Raw genomic sequence first — 21,893 nt, forward strand, 5'->3', positions numbered from 1 at the left:
GGCTTAGTCCTGCTGGCCACATGACCCGGAAGCTGTGCGCCAGCTCCCTTGGCCAATAAAGCGAGATGAGTGCCACAACCCCGGAGTTGGTCACGACTGGACCTAGTGGTCAGGGGTCCCTTTACCTTGGCATACTGAGAGCCAATACGCTATCCCTAGAGGGGCAGCTTCGTACAGGGTAAACATGAATGATACACTATTAGTTTCAAAACAAGTCTGTGAAACAGCATGCTTTTGCCACAGGTCCCTTAAATAGCTTGGAATAATTTTTATTCAACCATCCTTCCTAGTTAGGGCTTCAGTGTAGTTTGGCAATGAGAAGCTCAACTCCTTGTCTGAAATCCGTATGATAGGGGGTCTCTTTGGAAAGCTGTTACAAGCAAAAGTTTTTTAAAAGACTACTGAATTAAGCAAGCTTAATATAAACCCTGTTAATGAAGCTTGAACACACCCTAGTCAGTTATTTTAACAATTACTTGAAAGGTTCCCAACTGTGTTTTTTTCCTTGTTAGCTTCAGCTATGTAGATTTCTAGTCCACATTTTCCTCTCCTTCTCACACATATTATTTTGGTGTGTTGCGTGTAATCTGCTTAAGCGACCGGAGTAATCAACAGGTTGCAGCAAAAGCCCTCTGTAGAAGGGGTGTATAATATAGTCCCAAAACCAAAGCTATTTTTTAAAACAAAAAAATGCTCTCAACTTTATGGAAATAGTATTTATTTTTAAAAATAATAAAAAATCATAAAAGCAAAGGTGTAGTAATACTGCATGCACAACAGAAGGCATTCGGACTCGTCTTTTTTTGTTCTCATCTGAAGACACTGAAATCCAAATACTGTAAACACAAGTTTTCTTGTTAAAGTTCCTCTTTGACCTGTAAGTAAGAAGAAAATATTTCACGGTTGAAATAAGTCCTGAACAACTTTGCTGTACGTTATAGTATTTTGTGCAGACTCTTATGTTCCCGAAAAAGTTCCTTCTCTCTCTAGATTATTTTTGCAGAGATGTCTATAATAGTGAAAAATAAGCCACTGGTTAATGGGCTATGATGGTCTGTACTTAATTATAAGTTCCTGGGCTGTATCATACCCACTTCCCTAGACGGGTGCGGAGAGGATTTATTTGCACGTTATAATTTCATTGGAAAGAGCAAGTGAGAGCAATGATCTAGATTTCAGGAGTCTCTGAAAGGAACCCTAGGGTTTGTGTTGGTGCGCAAGACTGGTGGTATTTCAGAAATACCACTGCGTGCCTGCTAGCTTTATATTTGTAAATTTAAATAACAACAACAATCAGATTCGCAAGAAACCCATAAGCACTCTATGTTGCATCGTGACTTCTGTTTTCTGGTCATGTTAGAATGGGATGGAATGTTTGGAATACAACTCCCATTTTGAAACATTTTTTTCCACAAGTTCCAAAATACTCATCTTCCTACCACAACATGGATTCAGAGGAAGTCACAGCAAACCCCTCTTTCTTCATTGATTTGACCCATGATGACTTGCAATATTGTTTCATTTTTTAAAAAAATTGCAACCCCTCCTGGCTCATGTCGGCAACACAACTTAATTGACAGAATGGTAAGATGGCCTTTTGCAAGGAAGACATTTTCTCTGTGATAGAGGTCCTGTGTTTTGTGTGTGTGAGCTAGAACTGCATAGTGCATGTCTTATAGCATATAGAAAAAGCACAATGTCCTGGGTTCATTCTTCATTCAGCTTCCTTAAAATACCAATTTTTTTTACTTTAATCTTTTTCGAAAGCAAGTTGTTAGTTCTTATGGTTGCCAATATTGTAGAAAGCATGTGGGTAATTCCTGCTAAAATCTCAAGAACCAAGAGAGGTGGCCAACTTAAGATTTCTACGTGTTTGGGGCAAGGCTTTTGCGATCCGAATTTCTCCTTGCCACGACTGCCAAAACTTGAGTATGTTCTGTGAAACAGGAAAAAGCAAACTGGAGAACTGCACATCGTAAGATAAATTACGCAGGTCTGCTGCATGATTTTTGCATCCAGAAAAATCCAAACTTCCTTAGCTAAACACATAATTTCCTTTGGAACAAAAAAACTCGGTGAAATACTCATAGCTGGTTTCTGTGAACTTGCAACTCCTGCTCTCCTGCTACCTCCATGACTTAGCAGGATTTAACCCACTCCAAAACATCCTCAGTGGTTTTCTGTTAAACCACTGGCATTGGTTGTGAAAATCTCTGCCTCCCTCAATAGATGGGAAAGCAGCAAGGGATTCTGTTGGCACCCATAACAAAATCTGTTCCCCCCAACTTAGAATCCGAACATGTGAGGCATAAGATGTTCCCAGTTAAATAAGTGGTAGGTCAGGCCCCTGAACAAACAGTTCCTAAAATGTTAACTTGTACATACTGTACCTTTTTCCGGTGGCAACTACAGGGGAAAAGGTCGTCATCTGGCTGTTCCACTTTCTCCATGCCATCTCTCACTTTTGGTTCAGTCACTTGTAGTTTGGCATATTCCTAATTGAAAAATTAAAAAAGGGGGGGGGGAGACACGTCTTATACTTGCGCACTCAGTGTTGGAAAAGCTGTAACCAATCAATCGGCCATTGCTCCAGCAAATCTCGCGGGGAAGAACCTGAGATTCGGTATCACAGAAACTGTAAGCTGACACGGGCTGCACCTGGTGACTTGCTGAAATATCAGTACCTCCGTGTTAATGCACAGACATTTTCAGCTGTGTTTTGGGAGGGGCTTTCTAAAGCTGGGCTCTTTGATCTTTGCTGATTGCTGCTTTGAGGAACAGATCCCTCCACATTAGAATGGGATTTGTGGAAGTCGGGATGCTTCTTTAACAAAATGCCAGCTTCATTTTCAGTGCATACCTTTCACACGGTGCTTACTTGCAGATCTTGGTTATTAAACACCACGGGTAATGTTTTAAAAGGATGCCCATCAATCTGAATGGACGGCTTGAAGGGATGTAAAATCAGAGAACTATCGTGTTAGAAGGGACGACGAGGGTCTTCTTTTGGGCAGGAATCTTGCCCAATGTGGAACTTGAACCCACGACTAATGCACACATAACATGTTTGATATGCCACAATAGCACCAGTGTGGTTATATGTAACAAAGGCGGAATTAGGGATTTGAAGGTGCTTCTATACAGTCATACTTTGGGTTACAGACGCTTCGAGTTGTGCATTTTCGGGTTGCACACCGCGCCGAACCCGGAAGTACCAGAACAGATTACTTCCAGGTTTCGGTGCTCGCACATGCTCAGAAGCACAAAATTGCGCTTTGCACATGCGCAGAAGACCAAATCACAACCCACGCATGTGCAGACACAGCGCTGCGGGTTGCGAACGTGCCTCCCGCATGGATCACGTTCGCAACCCGAGCGTCCACTGTACTTTGGGACTGGGGTGGTGGTGAATTCACCCATCTGCTTGCTACCTGATTAGCAAGTTTCTTTTTTGGATATAAATGTAATACAGGTGTACCTTGGTTTTCAAACAGCTTAGGTCTCAAACGTTTTCGCACCCGAACGCCACAAACCCAGAAGCGACTGTTCCAGTTTGCGACCTATTTTTGGAAGCCAAACGTCCGACACAGCTTCAGATGCTTCCTGCAGCCAATCAGAAGCCACGCTTTGGTTTGGGAAGTCGAACCGACTTCCGGACCGGATTCCGTTCGACTTCCAAGGTACGACTGTATGTTTATTGTTCTTGGAAATTTAACTGTACAGTGGTACCTCGGGTTAAGTACTTAATTCGTTCCGGAGGTCTGTTCTTAACCTGAAACTGTTCTTAACCTGAGGCACCACTTTAGCTAATGGGGCCTCCTGCTGCTGCCGTGCCTCTGGAGCACAATTTCTGTTCTCATCCTGAAGCAAAGTTCTTAACCCGAGGTACTATTTCTGGGTTAGTGGAGTCTGTAACCTGAAGAGTATGTAACCTGGAGCATATGTAACCTGAGGTACCACTGTATTATATTAATGTATCTGATGAAGAAAATAATAAAGCGTTTGTTTGTTTGTTTGTTTGTTTGTTTGTTTAAACAAACCTTAACATTTAACTCATGCTGCCAAAAGCACACCAGCGCAAGTAGATAAATAAGTACCGCTGTGGTGGGAAGGTAAATGGCATTTCCATGCACTCTGGCTTCCGTCACGGTGTCCCATTTCAGAAGCGGTTTAGTCATGCTGGCTATATGACCTGGAAAGCTGTCTGTGGACAAACGCTGGCTCCCTCGGCCTGAAAGCAGAGATGAGCATTGCACCCCATAGTCAAATTTGACTGGACTTAACCATTCAGGGGTCCTTTACCTTTACCTCATGTATGGCAATAAATATAGGAACAGTGTTTGTTCCTCCACAGAACTGGAAAGTCACTTTAGTTCCTTATATTTAAGGCATTCTTACATTTACATTTCCGTAATCGAAGAGAGAACTGACCTGAAAAAGTTTGAAGTAATAGCAAAATATATGGTCTCCCATGAGGTTGTTTCTTGCAAATTCTTGTCCCGCTTTTGCAATATTCTTTGCCTATCAGGGATAACAGGTGGGGGAGAGGTAAGGTATCTTCATGTTAAAACTTTAATTTTCTTAGAATGCCCATTTCCCTTCTTCTTGCTCAGTCCCACCCAACCCAAATCAATTAAATTCCAGTTTTCACATGTGTAAAACATTATCAAATTGAATGGGTCCATTATAGGCAACCCCCTCCCCCCAAGTCCCAAACAGACTAACATTCCATTAGCTGGGAGAAGTGATTCTTAAGGGCATAAATCCATCAGGGATTTTGTGTAATGAATCCAGACAGGGGCTGTGAATCTATACCTCTTATTAGGACTAACCAAACTCCCAATGTGGCGCCAGAACATTTGAGTTTAACAGGACTGATTCCAAAACAGGGGGAATTGGAGAGGGAGAAGGAAAAACAACTGCTTTCCTAGTCGTGCACCAGCTTTTTCCTCACCCCCACTTTTTACCAGCAAATCTTCTTGTAGATTTACTGCAGTCTACCTTCTTGTGCCGCCTGCTTCCTAGGAGGAAAGCAATGACAAACCTAGACAGCATCTTAAAAAGCAGAGACATCACCTTGCCAACAAAAGTCCGTATAGTTAAAGCTATGGTTTTCCCAGTAGTGATGTACGGAAGTGAGAGCTGGACCACAAAGAAGGCTGATCGCCAAAGAATTGATGCTTTTGAATTATGGTGCTGGAGGAGACTCTTGAGAGTCCCATGGACTGCAAGAAGATCAAACCTCTCCATTCTGAAGGAAATCAGCCCTGAGTGCTCACTGGAAGGACAGATCCTGAAGCTGAGGCTCCAATACTTTGGCTACCTCATGAGAAGAGAAGACTCCCTGGAAAAGACCCTGATGTTGGGAAAGATGGAGGGCACAAGGAGAAGGGGACAACAGAGGATGAGATGGTTGGACAGTGTTCTCGAAGCTACTAGCATGAGTTTGACCAAACTGCAGGAGGCAGTGGAAGACAGGAGAGCCTGGCGTGCTCTGGTCCATGGGGTCACAAAGAGTCAGATACGACTAAATGACTAAACAACAATACCTTCTGGCAGTTTACTGCAAGCCCAAACTCCTCACCCAGCTTTCCACTGCATGCTTAGATGCAGGAATCCCCACCCACCCCATTCTGTGTGGCACAAGAAACTCCTAAGAGCTGTGGGAACATAATTTTGCAACATCTGTGCTGGCCCATTGTATTTTCACCTCTTGGTCGTGGTCCTTGGCCCACTGCAGCTTCTCCAGAAGATCACTTAGGTCGCTTTTGAAAGGAAGATAATGTTTCCACGGTTGTAGCTCGTTGTAAAAATGTTCGTAGTAGATGGAGTCCTGCTTTAGCACTATGCTACTTCCTGCTAGCAGATAAGGCAGTCGGTACGCGGCCACTGTGCCGTCGATATTAATTTGGTATTTATACTGCAAAACACACAACACAAAATTCATAAGCAGGCGGCCTTTAAATTTGTTGTGGGGTTCTCTCCACTATGGCATCAGCATCTGAAGGTTGAGGACCCGCAAGAAGATCTGAATGCAGGATTTCAGAGAACCTTTAGGATATTTTTACACATTTACTTAGCAGCAAACCTGGGTTTGCCACCAGATGTACCCTTAATAGTGAGCTCCAGCCAATATTGGATTTCTCATGAGTTTGTTGCTTTCACAACTATGCTATGCTTTTAACCCATAAACAACATGTGTGAGCTTTTAACCAGGTTTAGCTGGTGTCGTTTTCGTATTCTCCTGTACCTTTGAAGTTCTATAATAATTTTTATTATTATTAATTTTTCTGTTTCACAATGTCAAATAAAACATTTTGCAAACTTTAAAATATCCAATGTCTTCCCTTCATCTCTTTCCATGGTTCATTTTACATATCACACATTGCTGTATATTTTACTAACCATTCACAAAATTAATCAAAGCTTAAGTGTTACTAAGGCAGTCTCATCCAGTTAAGCTTTCCAAAAGGTGTAAAGCAATCTAAGGTCTTTATTTTGAACATATATATACAGTGCTTTTTTTTCTTTAAAAAAATGTTTAGGGGTACTCTCATTTTGACTCAAGAAAATCACCATTTTATAGTTCAAATCGGTAAAAATAAATAGAGTAAATGGACAAAAGTACAAAGATTCACAAAATGTTGTGGGATGTACGTACCCCTGTGTACCCCCCAGAAAAAAGCACTCTCTGTGCGTGTCTACTGATGATTATGGTCTGTGCAGGCAGAGAAACATGCCTACAGTAGTAATGTGCATTGCACAGTGTCGCTGAAGTCTGCTTGAGACATTTAAGCCCCACATTGAGACCATGAAAACTAGTTTCGCGTCACAATACTTCATGTTATAACATTACCAAGCTTACAACATGAGTCAAGTGAATAGCGTGAAATATCTGTACATCGGCACCGGCAACCACTAGGAATTGGCAGAACTGGCATAGAAATACGACGTTTAATTGGGCAAACTAAAACTGTAAGCTCAGGACCAATGTTACCTCTCATCTCAGAGGACCAACAAGTAGAAGTTGCTTGTTATATGATCTCCACATTAGAGGGATAATTTTAATAACGTTAAAACCGGCTCAAGCCTTTGAAAAATTCAGTTGTAAAAGGCTTGGGTGGGTTTGGATCGTACCTCTGGTCATAGACAAACCATCTTCCATTTACTGGCTTAAATTAGAATTTAAGGCCTCATTTTGCCTCACCAAAACATGAAGGGAAATAATGTGGGGTGGGGTGGGGGAACCACCTGCACAGATTGTCTTAAGAGGCATCTAGAACCTCAGCAATTTGGACAAAGTGAACATGTTTATCCCAAGCAACAATGGCTAGAGTAACACTTTAAGGTTTCCGAAAAATTATAATCTAGGTACAGCCTCCATAGAACTGGGTGATAGCGCTACAAAAACTTGTAAGATACGCTTTTTAATCTCTGGGCAGCTGCCGACATCTCAATATAATTTTTTAAAAGGGGGGAAACCTCTCTAAAGGCTTATCTAAGCACAATCACCTTTGTATCGTACCTTGAAGAAGTCGAAAAAGGAAATATGCTTCACAATGGGGCCATAGAGACTTTCATCATGCTTGAAAAAGAAGAAGTTTGTAAACGCTGCATCGATGATTTCTGGGTACTTTCTACTCATTTTCACAAGTTCGAGCCTTTCTTTGCGGCTGTCTCGGCCCCGCCATATCGCCGTGGCGTTCTTCTCTTCCCAAGGCGGCCCGGTGTTTGCTTGAACAGACATCATGTCCAGGCTGACTCTGTTGAGAGGAAATGGGATATTTGTCCACAGTTGTTGGAGCTTCCAGGCAGGAACGGGTGGCACCTCCGTATTAATATGTCCCTGAGGAACCACCACCGATTCTGCTGAAAGGCAGGCGACATGGCCCAGTGAGAGACTCCAGAGAGCCAAGTTTTCTCTTCTTGTAAGAGATGTGGGGTTTGTATCTTTTGCTATTTCACCAGAAGTGAGAAGATAGCATGAAAACCAGTATGCTCAGAGAGAGCTGTGAGGAAACTTTGTGTTTCTATTCCTGACTGGGATGGGTGGAGGCAAAGGCACCCATAACCAGGCACTCTCACTTTCCTGACTTTTCAACCATGCCCTGCAAGATTTCTCTGATGAAACTAGGGATGCCTTATTCAATAATAATAATAATAAATAATAATAATACCCCACCCATCTGACTGGGTTGCCTATCTCCTTTCCCCCTCTTGTCTGTAGCCCATAGCTGTCAACTTACAGATTTGAAAATAAGGGATCAGCAGCCTTGAAAATAAGGGATCAGCAGCCAAAATAAGGGATTTTGCTTAGCTTATGCACGTCGGGGCTGCCGTCGTCCTGGCACGAGGAGTTCCATCGGCCCTTCCCCGCCCGAGAGGGAGGAAGAGAGACTCTCGCCCGCGAGCCTGGCATGAGGCGGTTGTGGCGCTGCAGTGGCTGCTGAAGAACCGCCCTTCTGCGTCCCTCCCCATCCCCTCCTCTTCCTCCTCCCTCAGGCTCCTCAGCCGCCTCTGGCTTCCCCTGGCAGCGCAGCCCACCCTTAGGGGGAAAAGGGAGAGACGGAGAAGCGGCAGCTCATGCTCGCGCTCTCTCTCGTGGCGGAGGAACCTGAGCAGCTGCTTCCCTCCTGAGCCGGGCGAGCATGAAACCCGGGAAATTTAAGGGACATCATCAATCCGGGACAGCAGCGGGACACTGCGCTGGGATAAGGGAGTTTTCCGCCAAATAAGGGACGGTTGACAGCTATACTGTATCCCCCTTGCATCCGGCTTCCCATTTTCCATGCATAAAGGTAATGGCTTGTACCCACTGCTAACTGCAGCACCAATGAACACCGTCAACAAGAAACATTATAAGATGTGGAACAACTTCCAGAACCTTGGTAGGAACTCTTACCGGCCCATTGTTTCTAAAACGGAGTCTGTCAGGTCATAGGTTGGCATCACAATGTCTTTTGAATCGTTGGATCCGCACCAGGAAAATATGGGGTGGGTGTCCTGAGAGGATTTCTTTTTCTCCAGAGGCCAGTCTCCCAAATTGACAAAAAACTCCACATCTGGCATTTTCACCTGAGAGACAGTAAAGCAAAACATTCACTGTCTACGAGTGCATCAGGCCACTCTTTGACCACCCCAAAATTGACATGTGGTTCTTATTTATAATTTTGTGATCACTACAGTTCACATGTAACACACACAAAGCAAACATTCCTCCAGACTTGTAAACTTGATTATTGAAATAGGCCCTAGACCTTTATGGAGAGTAGTTACTGGAGAGTAACTGGAACGACAAGTCCTAAAAGTATATATTACATCAATACTCCAGGGTCTTCACTGACTTTCTATAGTCTTCTGGGTACAATTTAAGGTTATTTTGTCCTCTAAAACCCCTACAACACAAAACTATGAATTATGCTTTGTATTTATATGGCATTTGCTTAAGTGATGAACATATATTACACTTATCGTAACCCTGCAGGGTAGACCAGTACAGTGGTACCTCGGGTTAAGTACCGGTACTTAATTCGTTCCGGAGGTCCGTACTTAACCTGAAACTGTTCTTAACCTGGAGCACCACTTTAGCTAGTGGGGCCTCCCGCTGCTGTCGGAACACAATTTCTGCTCTCATCCTGAAGCAAAGTTCTTAACCTGAAGCACTTTTTCTGGGTTAGCAGAGTCTGTAACCTGAAGTGTATGTAACCTGAAGCGTATGTAACCTGAGGTACCACTGTATTATTGTCATCTCCTCACATTTAAAAAGGGAGCCTAAAATGGGGTGGTTTGTTCATAGCTCATTTTCTTTACCTACTACACCGAAGATAAGTGACTTTCTCTGAGAAGCAACTCTGGACAGGCTTTTGGAAGGCAGGGATAAGCCAACATGTTGTATTTGTCTTCTCCCTTCTTAGGGTAAAAGGAAACATGTAAACCGAAATCTTTAGGAGCGCAATGCCACCTGCTGGTTTATAATCCCAATGTGAATTGCAAGCCATTCTATTTCTCGAAACCTAAGTTCAGGCTACGTTTATTCACATATTTTTCAACAGACTTCTTGAAGCACACTTTCCTTAATGTTTGTGGTGACATCTTCCGAATGAAGGTGCAATCCATACTGGGTTCTAGGGAATCCCGTGTTTCCTTGCAAGTTTTGAAAGGGGACTTCAGTTAGAATATCAGTAATGGCAGATAGCTCAGAGAGCTTGCCCTCTGCTATCAATCTCCCCCTGCAATGCGCAGACAGATCTGGGTGTTGAGTTGTTGTTTACAGTCATGGTTTCAATTCACATGGTGAGGGCCAAAGGCCCTAACCAGTACCCAGTGCGAATTAAGTGAACACCCTTACATTCCTCTTGAATACTCAGGAGTCCTGTGGCAGCCATGAGGCAGTTCAGGGTAACAGTTCCCTCAAGGCAGAAAACGAGAGAAAACAGCTGATCTACGAAGTACAAAATAATGTACATTTAAGCATGGGATACAGAACAGAGTGGACCAAGGTTTCGTTCCTGATTTCCTAATGGAAAGGTTAAGCAGATTGCTCTTTAATTTTTGCCGTTTTAATTTTTTTTTTAAAAAAACACCAAACCAGCTGTGTGGGGGAAGGAAGAGAAAACTAAGTCTTGTTTTGATCAGAAGCACGGTGCAGGGAGAGGGCAGGTTAACATGTTCAAAATTATACTCTCCCCTTTTCATCAACAACTGTAAATATTACCAGCGGGTGTAAATAGCAACTTGCAGGTGGTGGTAGTCAAGTGTTCAAAACTCCCGTTGTTCTAGGCACATTTTGCGACCGGGAATTTCAATAGTGCAAACAGTTTCTGAGCTCTTGGCGCCTTACTGCACCTAAGATTTCAGATTAAAACTGCAGAGTGGAAGGAAAGGAGGACCTTTTTTTGCCTCCCCTTCTTCCAGCTACTCTCTGAAGACTGGAGAAGAGACCCTCTTAAGAGTATTAGGGGGTGGGCAGGGGACGGATTTTTATGTGAAAAATCAACATAATATTTTAGCTGCCATTATATTTCAGCTATGTATAAAAAAGCACGCTTAAACATTCTGTTGTTGCTCCCATAAGCTAGGTTTAAGGTGCTGTTTAGCTCCTAGTTTTCATAACTCAGTTTCTAACACTGCTGGCAGTGGGGGATTTTCACGGGGGGGCAGGAGTCAATCCCCCCCACTCAGTTCTGACCCAGATTAGGTTCAGTGCAGCTAACTTTTGTTTATAGGATTTGAATGACATCCTATGCCCTTTTAAAATGTGTTTTTTTGGGGGGGGTATTGGGTTGTTGTTTTTGGTTTGATTATATATTTTGTGGTTTTATATTTTGATTTTGTTCTGTGAACCACCGTGAGGCCTCCAAGTATAGGGCAGGATATAAATTCAATAAAGGAGGAGGAGGAGAAAGGGAGTTCATTTAATTCATTCATTCCATTGTTTCCTGCCTTTCTCCCAAGGAATTTGAGGTGAAGTGGCAATGGGATACACAGCGAGTTGGAATTGGAACACTGGCCTCTGCAGCTATACAGTGGTTCCTCGGGTTACAGACGCTTCAGGTTACAGACTCCGCTAACCCAGAAATTCTACCTCGGGTTAAGAACTTTGCTTCAGGATGAGAACAGAAATTGCGCAGCCGAGGTGCGGCGGCAGCAGGAGGCCCCATTAGCTAAAGTGGTACCTCAGGTTAAGCAGGGACCTCCAGAACGAATTAACCCGAGGTACCACTGTAGTCCAAAACCCTAACCATTACACAATACTGTCTCCGACCACAGAGTTCTCATGTCACATCTCGTTCAGCACCGACTGCATGCCAGATGAGCTGACTGTAAATTTTCTCATCAGTGCAGCGCCGCGTCAGAGAAGCTGTCCCTGCAGCGATAGAAACTTCTCTTTTTTGTTCTGGAGTAAGGAAAACTCATTAGGGACCCTGGAATATTTGCTCTGCCTAATAGCACGAACGGAACTAGCTTGCCTAAGTCATCTGGTTTTGGTATTTGCAATTCTTGCGGCACACCCTTCAGGCATCTACTACTTTCAAATAGGCTGCAATTCCAGTGATGAGACGACTCCAGGGACTCTTCGACAACAGATTTTCCAGAGCAGGATTTAGGACAGCATGGTTTTCAGCAAAAATGACGGTGTCATAAGAAGAAATAGGTTAATCCCAGCACCCAGTTCTGATCCAATTTAAGGCTTCTCTTCTAGGACTCTTAGAAAGGACCCTGTCTAGTACCAGACCAGAAGACCAGCATTTGAAACTGTATATTAAGAAAACTTTCCTGGGCTGCTGCAGACTGATGGGAATCGGGAAGGCTGCTTGACAATAAAGTTACTCCTAGTTGACAGCAGCACTTGGGAATGGCTAGTTTGCCACACGGGACACAAGCTACAGGGGACTGCAGGCTCCCATCTTGTCCCCAGTTGTCTGTCAGCTCAAATTCAGACAGTCACCTCTTCGTTGGCCTTTCAGTATTTAGTTAAAATTATGCTTTTCTAAATAACCATTCCAGCTGGCTAGTGGCAGGTGACTCTGTTTCTTTTGCTCACAGCACCATTTTCCACCTGTGTCTTATGGAGGCTGTCTTATGGAGATTTGTTTTCAGGGATGCGGGTGGCGCTGTGGTCTAAACCACTGAGCCTCTTGGGCTTGCTGATCAGAAGGTCGGCGGTTCGAATCTCCGTTGCTCTGTCCCAGCTCCTGCCACCCTCACAGTATGAAAGCATACCAGAGTGAGTAGATAAATAGGTACCACTGCAGCGGGAAGGTAAGCGGCATTTCCATGCACTTTGGTTTCCGTCAGTGTGTTCCATTGTGCCAGAATCGGTTTATTCAAGCTGTCTGTGGACAAACGCTGGCTCCCTTGGCCTGAAAGCAAGATGAGCGCCGCAGCCCCATAGTCGCCTTTGACTGGACTTAACTGTCCAGGGGTCCTTTACCTTTTCTTTTAATGTTTATTTCGAGGTTGCCGTTTTTTATTGTTAATTCGTTTTTACCGTTTATTGTGTTCTACAGCACTTCAGGTGCCATATTCATGGCAGAGGACACAGCACACAGACTTAAAAACAAAATGGAATTAAAATCTGTAACGACCATGTTTTTTAAGACGTCTACTCACTTTCCGAGTCAAAGAAAGAAGAATGGCATCCATGAATATCCTGAAGCCTACATGTTCCCCGTGGGTCTTTATGTAAACCTAAAAACAAACAAAGCAAACTGGGCATATTTGAATTAATTTCAATTGAATTTCCTTTCCTCTCAAAAGGAAAGGAAAGGAAAGGAAAGGAAAGGAAAAGCTTAAACTCTTCCGATCATCCCCATTTTCTAATGTAACTTTAAGACTGCAGAACCAACAACACAGAATATATTGACAGCCAACAACCTTGCTCTTACAGCTGCTATTGCTAATGTCCAACAAGTTTGCCAGGCCAACAGTAACAGTTTTAGCAAGTCCTAATTAGGAGCACCCTGTAAGAATTTGCAACACAGCATTAGATGGAAGTCATGGAAAGAGCAAACCTTCCTAATAAGAGTGGCAGCCGTTTCACCAGAAAGGGACCCAGTCTTCAGGGAATAAATCCGGCCCCAAGATGCCTGCCTGCCAATGCCATCTACTTTGCAATATTACCATTGCCCTCCTTTGCAGAGAAATTTCTTGTTCACGGCAGAAGGTGGGTATTTTCTTCACAATGCATAATCAATGTTTACTGCCACAAGATGTTGCAATAGCTGCTCTGTTAAGATTTTTTTAAAAACATTACATAAATTCATGGTCCACCAACAGCTAGTAACCACATTCAGAGGCAGTTTCTCTCTGAATACCAGATGCTGTGGACAATATAAGCAAGGATGGGAATTGCCCCCGTATAAGCTACTACACACTTGCAACTGGTTTTCTCATGCCAGACTAGGTGGAACTTGGTCTGATTTAGCAGAATAATTCTTTTGGTTTTACCTTGGCTCTTCCTGAGTTCTTGTGTTCTCTTTAGCCTCGGGTTACCTATTAGTAAAAGGGACGCGGGTGGCGCTGTGGGTTAAACCACAGAGCCTAAGACTTGCCGATCAGAAGGTCGGCGGTTCTAATCCCTGCAACGGGGTGAGCTCCCGTTGATCGGTCCCTGCTCCTGCCAACCTAGCAGTTCAAAAGCATGTCGAAGTGCAAGTAGATAAATAGGTACCACTCTGGTGGGAAGGTAAATGGTGTTTCCATGCGCTGCTCTGGTTCGCCAGAAGCAGCTTAGTCATGCTGGCCACATGGCCTGGAAGCTGTATGCCGGCTCCCTTGGCCAATAAAGCGAGATGAGCGCCGCAACCCCAGAGTCGGTCACGACTGGACCTAATGGTCAGGGGTCCCTTTACCTTTACCTATTAGTAGTATGGCCAGAAGAACGGGTTTATTTATTTATTGAATTAGCATGCTGCCCTGTACACCGAGGATGGTTTCACTGATGTATGCTCTAAGTGTAGGAATTTAGGAAGCTTGCCTGATAACAAGGCAGACCCTTGCTCCATCTACCTCAGTAGCGTTTACTATGATGGTACATGCAGATGCCAGGCAATTGCATAAGGACACCAGCTGATTTCTTTCAGCTGAACAGCAGGCTCCAGAGGAACAATGACTACCCTCCATTATTCTCCAGGGATTTTATCATACGTTTATTTGCAAAAACAGCCACTTCCGTGGGTGGAGTGTGTACCTTGTTGTCTTTTATGGTGTAATGGCACAAGCTCTGCCTCTGCCCAAACCGCTGTGGGATTTCTTTGGCAATTTTGTCAGGGTCGACGGTGGGGAAATGCGCCAGATCTCTTTGAATCTGCAAAATGGATGGAGGGCAGCTCATTTCTTCCAGCCACACATTTCCATCTTCCTGGGGGCAATCGCAGTTCTCATGATAGACGGGTCCTGCATGCAATAAATTTGTTTTAAGGCGTGTGTTTGCAGTCACATATCGTACATATTCGATAATGAGTTACAATTAATTTGAAGCACCTCTTGTTATATCTAGTAAGACACCTGGTTTTCTAGAGCACTGTTCAAAACACACATTTTCAAGACTTTTGATGATGGAGGGCACAGGGGTTTTTTTCTGGATTAAAATTTGACAGTGTCTTAACCCTCAGAATGATACGTCTATATTTTCTCCACCAATTCCCAGAACAATGGACAGGCATTCTTCTTGCAGCTGTGGGACAGTCTAGCTGATATCACCTCCCAGAGTCACACCTGGGCCTGCGCTCATTCTGTAAAACAGGGCTGAGGGAACGATGGCTCTTACAGGTGCCATATCCCTGCAGTAAATGCTCAGAGATGAGTCCATGCATCTGACTCTAGTTATCTCCCACTTGGACTACTGCAATGCGCTCTACGTGGGGCTACCTTTGAAGGTGACCCGGAAACTGCAATTAACCCGGAATGCGGCAGCTAGACTGGTGACTGGGAGGGTCCGCCAAGACCATATAACATCGGTCCTGAGAGATCTGCATTGGCTCCCAGTACATTTCCGAGCACAATTCAAAGTGTTGGTGCTTACCTTTAAAGCCCTAAACGGCCTTGGTCCTGTATACCTGAAGGAGCGTCTCCACCCCCATTGTTCAGCCCGGACACTGAGATCCAGCGCCGAGGGCCTTCTGGCGGTTCTCTCATTGTGAGAAGCGAGGTTACAGGGAACCAGACAGAGGGCCTTCTCGGTAGTGGCACCCGCCCTGTGGAACGCCCTCCCTTCAGATGTGAAGGAAATAAGCAGCTATCCTATCTTTAAAAGACACCTGAAGGCAGCCCTGTTTAGGGAAGTTTTTAATATTTAATGCTGTATTGTTTTTAACACTCGATTGGGAGCCGCCCAGAGTTGCTGGGGAAACTCAGCCAGATGGGCGGGGTATAAATAATAAATCATCATCATCATCATTATTATTAATCACACAATTCAGGTAGATCTTTTCTCCTTCCTTGCACTGAGATCATTGCCCATATTGTGGAAGACAGAAAGGGGGATTAATGGTCCACTGGGAGGGGTAGGTACATCCAATAAGTTGGTTTCACTTTGGGAAGGCAAACTTCAGTCCCAATTACAACGCATAAGAGTCTCCCAACAGTGAGAAGCTACAGTGAGAAGCTACTACATGAGATGCCAGTTTTGTACCTTTCAGGCTATATGGAGATTTGGCAACGTGCACGCCTTGGGCCTGAACCTCAATTCTCAGGTTTTTGTAGCTTGCATACATCCTGTACCTGACGATGAAGGAGCCATCTTTCCTGTCTAATATTTGCACTCCTACCCGCGTAAATTGCTCCTCGGGAGCCGTGATCTTTACTTGAAATGCATTTTCACCCGGAGAGACGGTAAACCTATGCAGGAAAACAAAGACAATGGCGACGATGAAATCAAACATTTCCCCCCCTTCGGGTTAGAATTCTAGACCCGAGTTGAAAAGTTTAAGGATAAACTTTGGGGATTGTAAAGTTAAACCAACAAGGGAATGGGTCTCACTGACAGCTGAAATACTTCATATTATCTGATACTCTGCTTTTCAATTTATTTACAGTGGTACCTCGGGTTAAGTTCTTAATTCGTTGCAGAGGTGAGTTCTTAACCTGAAACTGTTCTTAACCTGAGGCACCACTTTAGCTAATGGGACCTCCTGCTGCTGCCATGCCTCTGGAGCACGATTTCTGTTCTCATCCTGAAGCAAAGGTCTTAACCCGAGGTACTATTTCTGGGTTAGTGGAGTCTGTAACCTGAAGCGTATGTAACCTGAAGCGTATGTAACCTGAAGCGTATGTAACCTGAAGCGTATGTAACCATAGGTACCACTGTATTTTTTATTTCTAGGGAAGTCTTTCCATAGCAGCTCATCTGCCAAGAAACCCCCTGCATACTGCAACATATTCTGGGGTCTGTTATAAGTGTCTACTCAGTTAATCTAAAGTGCTGGCCAGGCCTGCTGAGCATCACTGTCACCCCACATTAGGTACATATTGCATGCATCAGTAATAGCGGATGAGCTGTCTCTCAGGAATTAAACTTCTCCTGAACACCAAGGTTTTCCAGAGCTTTTCTACCAATACCCAGAGCTGGGTAAGCTAACTTGCAAACATGCCTACTGAGGTAAATGTTTTGAGTAACCTTTCCCCCCCAGATGTGAACGCAAGAAAAGGTAGTGTTTTAACACCTCTCCCTATCTAAAATACCTGCATGGTTTCTCCCCACACTAGCATAGCTCATGAAGGTACTATAATGTCATGTATTATACTGAAACTGAAATATGTGTTTAAGTGCTTTGTAGGTTCCTTGGCAGAAGGGATGTGGGTAGCCTTGTGATCTAAACCACTGAGCCTCTTGGGCTTGCTGATCAGAAGGTCGGCGGTTCAAATCTGCGTGATGGGGTGAGCTCCAGTAGCTCTGTCCCAACTCCTGCCAACCTAGCAATTTGAAAGCAAGCCAGCGCAAGCAGATAAACAGGTACTGCTGCGGCGGGAAGGTAAACGGCATTTCCGTGCGCTCTGGCACTCATCACAGTGTCCTGTTGCGCCAGAAGCGGTTTAGTCTGTGGACAAATGCTGGCTCCCTTGACCTGAAAGCAAGATGAACACCGCAACCCCATAGTCGCCTTTGACTGGACGTAACCATCCAGGGGTCCTTTACCTTTACCTTTTAGGTTCCTTGGTTTCAGTTTCAGGCTGATTTTTTTCTCATTTATAAAGAAGGAAAAACAGTAAGTTGTGTCTTCGTGGATCTGCCCAAAGGTCAAATCTAGAATCCTTTTTCCTCAGAGGAGCAAACAAGAATGCCTCAGTTAAGTCCACAGTAGCCCTGTCCTCCGGTCGTTCCCCAGCATACTGCCTCTGAAACTTGGAGGCTGCTTGTAGCCATTGTGATTAGTAGCCACTGATCAGACTTTTGACTAATCCTCTGACTAAGCCATCTAACGAACTGCCCACCCCCCACATCTTGTGGCAGTGAATTCCACAAGTTCATTTTGTGCCATGTGAAAAAACACACACTTCCTTTTGAAAGTCTGGAAGCTCCGAAAAGACCAGTGGAGTTAAACTCAACCACTGATGCACTGCTCAGTTTGTTTGCTTCTATTATAACACGTTTTCCCACCCAAACATGTAAATTCACGCCTCGTTCTCTTTATATTTCCAATCATTTCTATATAGTGGGAAAACATTAGGGATTCAAATTCAAGAACAAAGTTGGAATGAACTTGAAGTGCAGTAGACTTTGCAAGGTTTTGGGGTTTTTGTAATGCTACACTGGTTAAATTACAACCTTATTTAAATTATAGCAGGTCCAGCGCTGCAAACCATTAAGCAGCTGAAGTCAATTTAATCAGTCTGACTGTGTTTAGGACCATAGCCAAAAAAGGCAGGAGTTGCAAATGTTTTCCCCAAAGAAGGACCTCGGTTGTCCAAGACAATATGAAATCCAACACAGACCTATATGTAGGACCCAAAGGCATTTTTTAAAGTCACAAAAATAAGGGTGTTTTTTTAAGAGAACAAAAAAAGACACTGGAATAAATTATGTACTCCTGAAATTCTATGTAGAAATTTGCATTAAATGCATTAGCTTCACATTACATGCCTGCAGATGTGGCCTAACTATGGCTCAGGGCAGCTGTGCAGGCTCCCAGGGACAAGATTGCACCATTGAAAGGGGACTTAAGCTCACTCCTCTGTAACCATCTATTGTCAGAGATTTTTCCTGGCTGCAGCTCATGATTAAGGAGGAAAGAGCTTAACCACAAGCCTGAGTACAGATAACACTCCTGGCTTGCTATAGTATGCAAACCAATGCACACACATGCAGAATTATGCCCATCCAAATCACAGGTCTAGCTGCATGTGTATTAAGCCCAAGGGACAGCAAGCTACAGGGCAGTGGTTCTCTAAACGTTTTCTCTGTGCCCCTTTCCGATTAAAAATTTGCTTGCACTACGTTGGTTTTTTTTTTTTATTGATAAGAAATGCATTGGAGAACTAGGATTGTCCTCAGTCTCACTTGAGGCTCTCGTTTTGAAAAGATATCTTATCCACATTCTGCAAAAAAATTAATAATATTTCGATACTATACTACACCGAAATGTTTAAATGTTTATTTGATCGTCCTTGTAGCTTCCTGCCACACTTGCCACCCTCTCTTGCCACACCCTTTGAGAACCACTGATCTGGGGCATTCACAATTTGCCCCTTTCTTCCCAGCAGCATTGCGGAGTTTGCTGGTGCCCAGGGCGTGGAGGGGGAACAGAACCCAGCCGCTGGGGACACAGAGGCAAGACCAGGCCAGGCTCTGGGGCCCAGAGACCCCTGACGGCAGGCAGGGTTGGAAAGGCATCTCTGCTTGGGGGCGCCCTTGAAAACTCTGCACCTGGGGCTATGGCCCCCCTGACCCCCACCAGCCTACGTGTTTGCTCCCAAATGAGCGCACCTTTCTGGGCCAAACATCACACACGGCACTTTTAAGCAGCGTTCGGAACTCCCATTGTTCTAGGCGCATTTTGTGATGGGGAATTTCAATAGCGCGAACAGTTTCTGACCTGTGGATGCCTAAGATTTCAGATTAAACTGCAGAGTGGAAGGAAAGGAGGACCGTTTTCTGCTTCCCCACTCCCAGTTACTCTCCGAAGACTGGAGAAGAGATATTAGGAGGGCGGGCAGGGGAAGACCTACTAGACCATGTGAAAAATGAACATAAGGCTTTAGCTGCTGTTCCTTCATTTTCAGCTTTGTATTATTGTTATTAAAAAAAAGACATTCCGTTGTTGCGCCCATAACCTCGGTTTAAGGCGCCCTTGAGCTTTCCATATCTCAGTTTCTAACGCTGTTTTGAAGCATACACATAAAGCGGATTAAGTGTGAATTTTCTAAGGACGTTTCCAAAAGCACAGATTTACTCGCAGCTCCTTACTGAAGAGCAGTGGCGTAGCGTGGGGGGTGCAGGGGGGGCCGGCCGCACCGGGCGCAACATCTGGGGGTTAGGGTTAGGGGGCGCAAATTACTTGCCTTGCCCCGGGTGCTGACAACCCACGCTACGCCACTGCTGAAGAGTGCCCTGGGGCAATCAATCAAAGTTTGCTAAATCGCCTCTCTCTCTCTCTCTCCCCACAGAGCTGTATACCGAGAGCAGAGCGGATCACGCACACATATAAAAGTTGCTTTTCTTTCCAAAACGCAGCGCCTCTTCCGGATTCCTGCGACGGGCATGCAAATCCGTTTCCAGATCCGCCAAGCCAGGCTCTCGCATCGCTTCGCATCCACCTTAACTCCTCCCCAGCCCCATTCCCACCCGCTTAAAAACAAAACAAAAAAAGCGTTACACCGGATTACCTCTTCCCTTCCGTGTCCACAGCCTGGATGTAAAAATACCGGGCGGGGAGGACCACCTCTGCTCTCAGGCCGGGTCCCCATACCGAACTCTTCTCGGGGCTCAGCTGGCTCCCCGCAGCCGACTCGCAAAGGGCCAGGATCACCGTCCCCAAAGGCCAGTAGCAAGTCAGCCCCAGGCGGAACATTTACAGAGCTTCCCGTCGAAGGAGCAAAGGGCAAAGCGGGGAGGGGAGGCGAGCGTCTCTCTCGCGCTTAGAGACGGCAGTTTTGCAGGACGGAAGGCAGCGCGGTGCGATCGGGTGTCTCCTCCGCTTCCTGCCCTCGTCCGAAAGCTGCAAGGGAGAGGCGGCCTTTGTCTGGGCGATGCATGAGCGGGGAGAGGCTCCGGGACGGCAGCCGCATGCCAGGTCCTTTGTCTCGCGACGGCAGCCCCTGCTAACAACTCCCGGAGCCTTTGCGCTCCTCCGGCGCGGCGAAAAGAGAGGGGCGGAGTGGGGGGAGAGAGAAGGGGAGCGGGCGGGCTCGTCGGTCCCACGAAAACTTCTTCTTCCGAAGGGGAAAACCACACGGGAGCCGCTTCCCACGCTCAACAGTCATGCCGGGAAATGTAGTCCAGCAAGATGTTGTGGGGCGACGAGGTGGCGAAACAGCGGTGGGCAGCCGGGGGTTGGCGGAGCGCGGGGAGATCAAGGGGCGGGTAGAGTTGGGAAGGGACCCCGAGGGTCATCCAGCCCACCCCACCCCGCGATGCAGGAATCGTAGCATCTTGAAGATTTCACAGATTCCTTCCAACTCTACGATTTCATGGGGCTTGAACCCACGACCCTAAGATTAAGAGTCTCACGGTCAACCAGCTGACCTATCCCTCAAATATACACGACAGACGGCCATCCAACCATCGAGGGTAGGAGAGCCTAACACCTCCAGAAAGAGACCTTTCCACTGTCTAACAACTCCTACTGTCAGGGAGTCAGGCTTCTTGTAACTTGAAGCCTTTGGTTTATATGTCCTACCCTCCAGAGCTGGAGAAAACAGCCTTGCTCCATCTTCCATGTGACTGCCATTAAAATATCATACCTCCTCTCAATCTGCTCTTTTCCAGGCTAAACATCCCCAGCTCCTTCAACCATTCCTCATAAGGCTTGGTTTCTAGACCCTCGGTCGTCTTGGTCTCCCTGCTCTGCACACCTTCCAGCTTGACAATATAGTGGTACCTCGGGTTACATACGCTTCAGGTTACAGACTCCACTAACCCAGAAATAGTGCTTCAGGTTAAGAACTTTGCTTCAGGATGCGAACAGAAATCATGCTCCGGCAGCGTGGCAGCAGCAGGAGGCCCCATTAGCTAAAGTGGTGCTTCAGGTTAAGAACAGTTTGAGGTTAAGTACGGACCTCTGGAACGAATTAAGTACTTAACCCGAGGTACCACTGTAACCTTTTAAAACTGGACACAGAACTCCAGGTGTGGTCTGTCCAAGCTATAATAAAGTGGGACTAGCGGGACTCTAGTAGAAAACTCTCCTTTTGCATAAAGGTAAAGGGGCCCCTGACCATTAGGTCCAGTCGTG

General features: G+C 45.2%; 1 protein-coding gene across 1 annotated transcript; it reads right to left on the reverse strand.

The window, feature by feature from the left end:
- Positions 1–701: 701 nt before the first annotated feature.
- POGLUT2 (protein O-glucosyltransferase 2) lies at positions 702–20,933 on the reverse strand. Its single transcript, XM_081908223.1, has 10 exons — positions 20,326–20,933; positions 16,136–16,341; positions 14,693–14,898; positions 13,114–13,191; positions 8,903–9,075; positions 7,526–7,763; positions 5,711–5,920; positions 4,432–4,521; positions 2,391–2,495; positions 702–875 (listed from the first exon to the last, which is right to left on the reverse strand). The coding sequence occupies exons 1-10, from the start codon at positions 20,508–20,510 to the stop codon at positions 858–860; spliced, it is 1,509 nt and encodes a 502-aa protein (XP_081764349.1). The 5' UTR covers positions 20,511–20,933; the 3' UTR covers positions 702–857.
- Positions 20,934–21,893: the final 960 nt, after the last annotated feature.

Source organism: Podarcis melisellensis (assembly GCF_964234715.1).
Source record: "Podarcis melisellensis genome assembly, chromosome: 4".
Taxonomy (NCBI): domain Eukaryota; kingdom Metazoa; phylum Chordata; class Lepidosauria; order Squamata; family Lacertidae; genus Podarcis; species Podarcis melisellensis.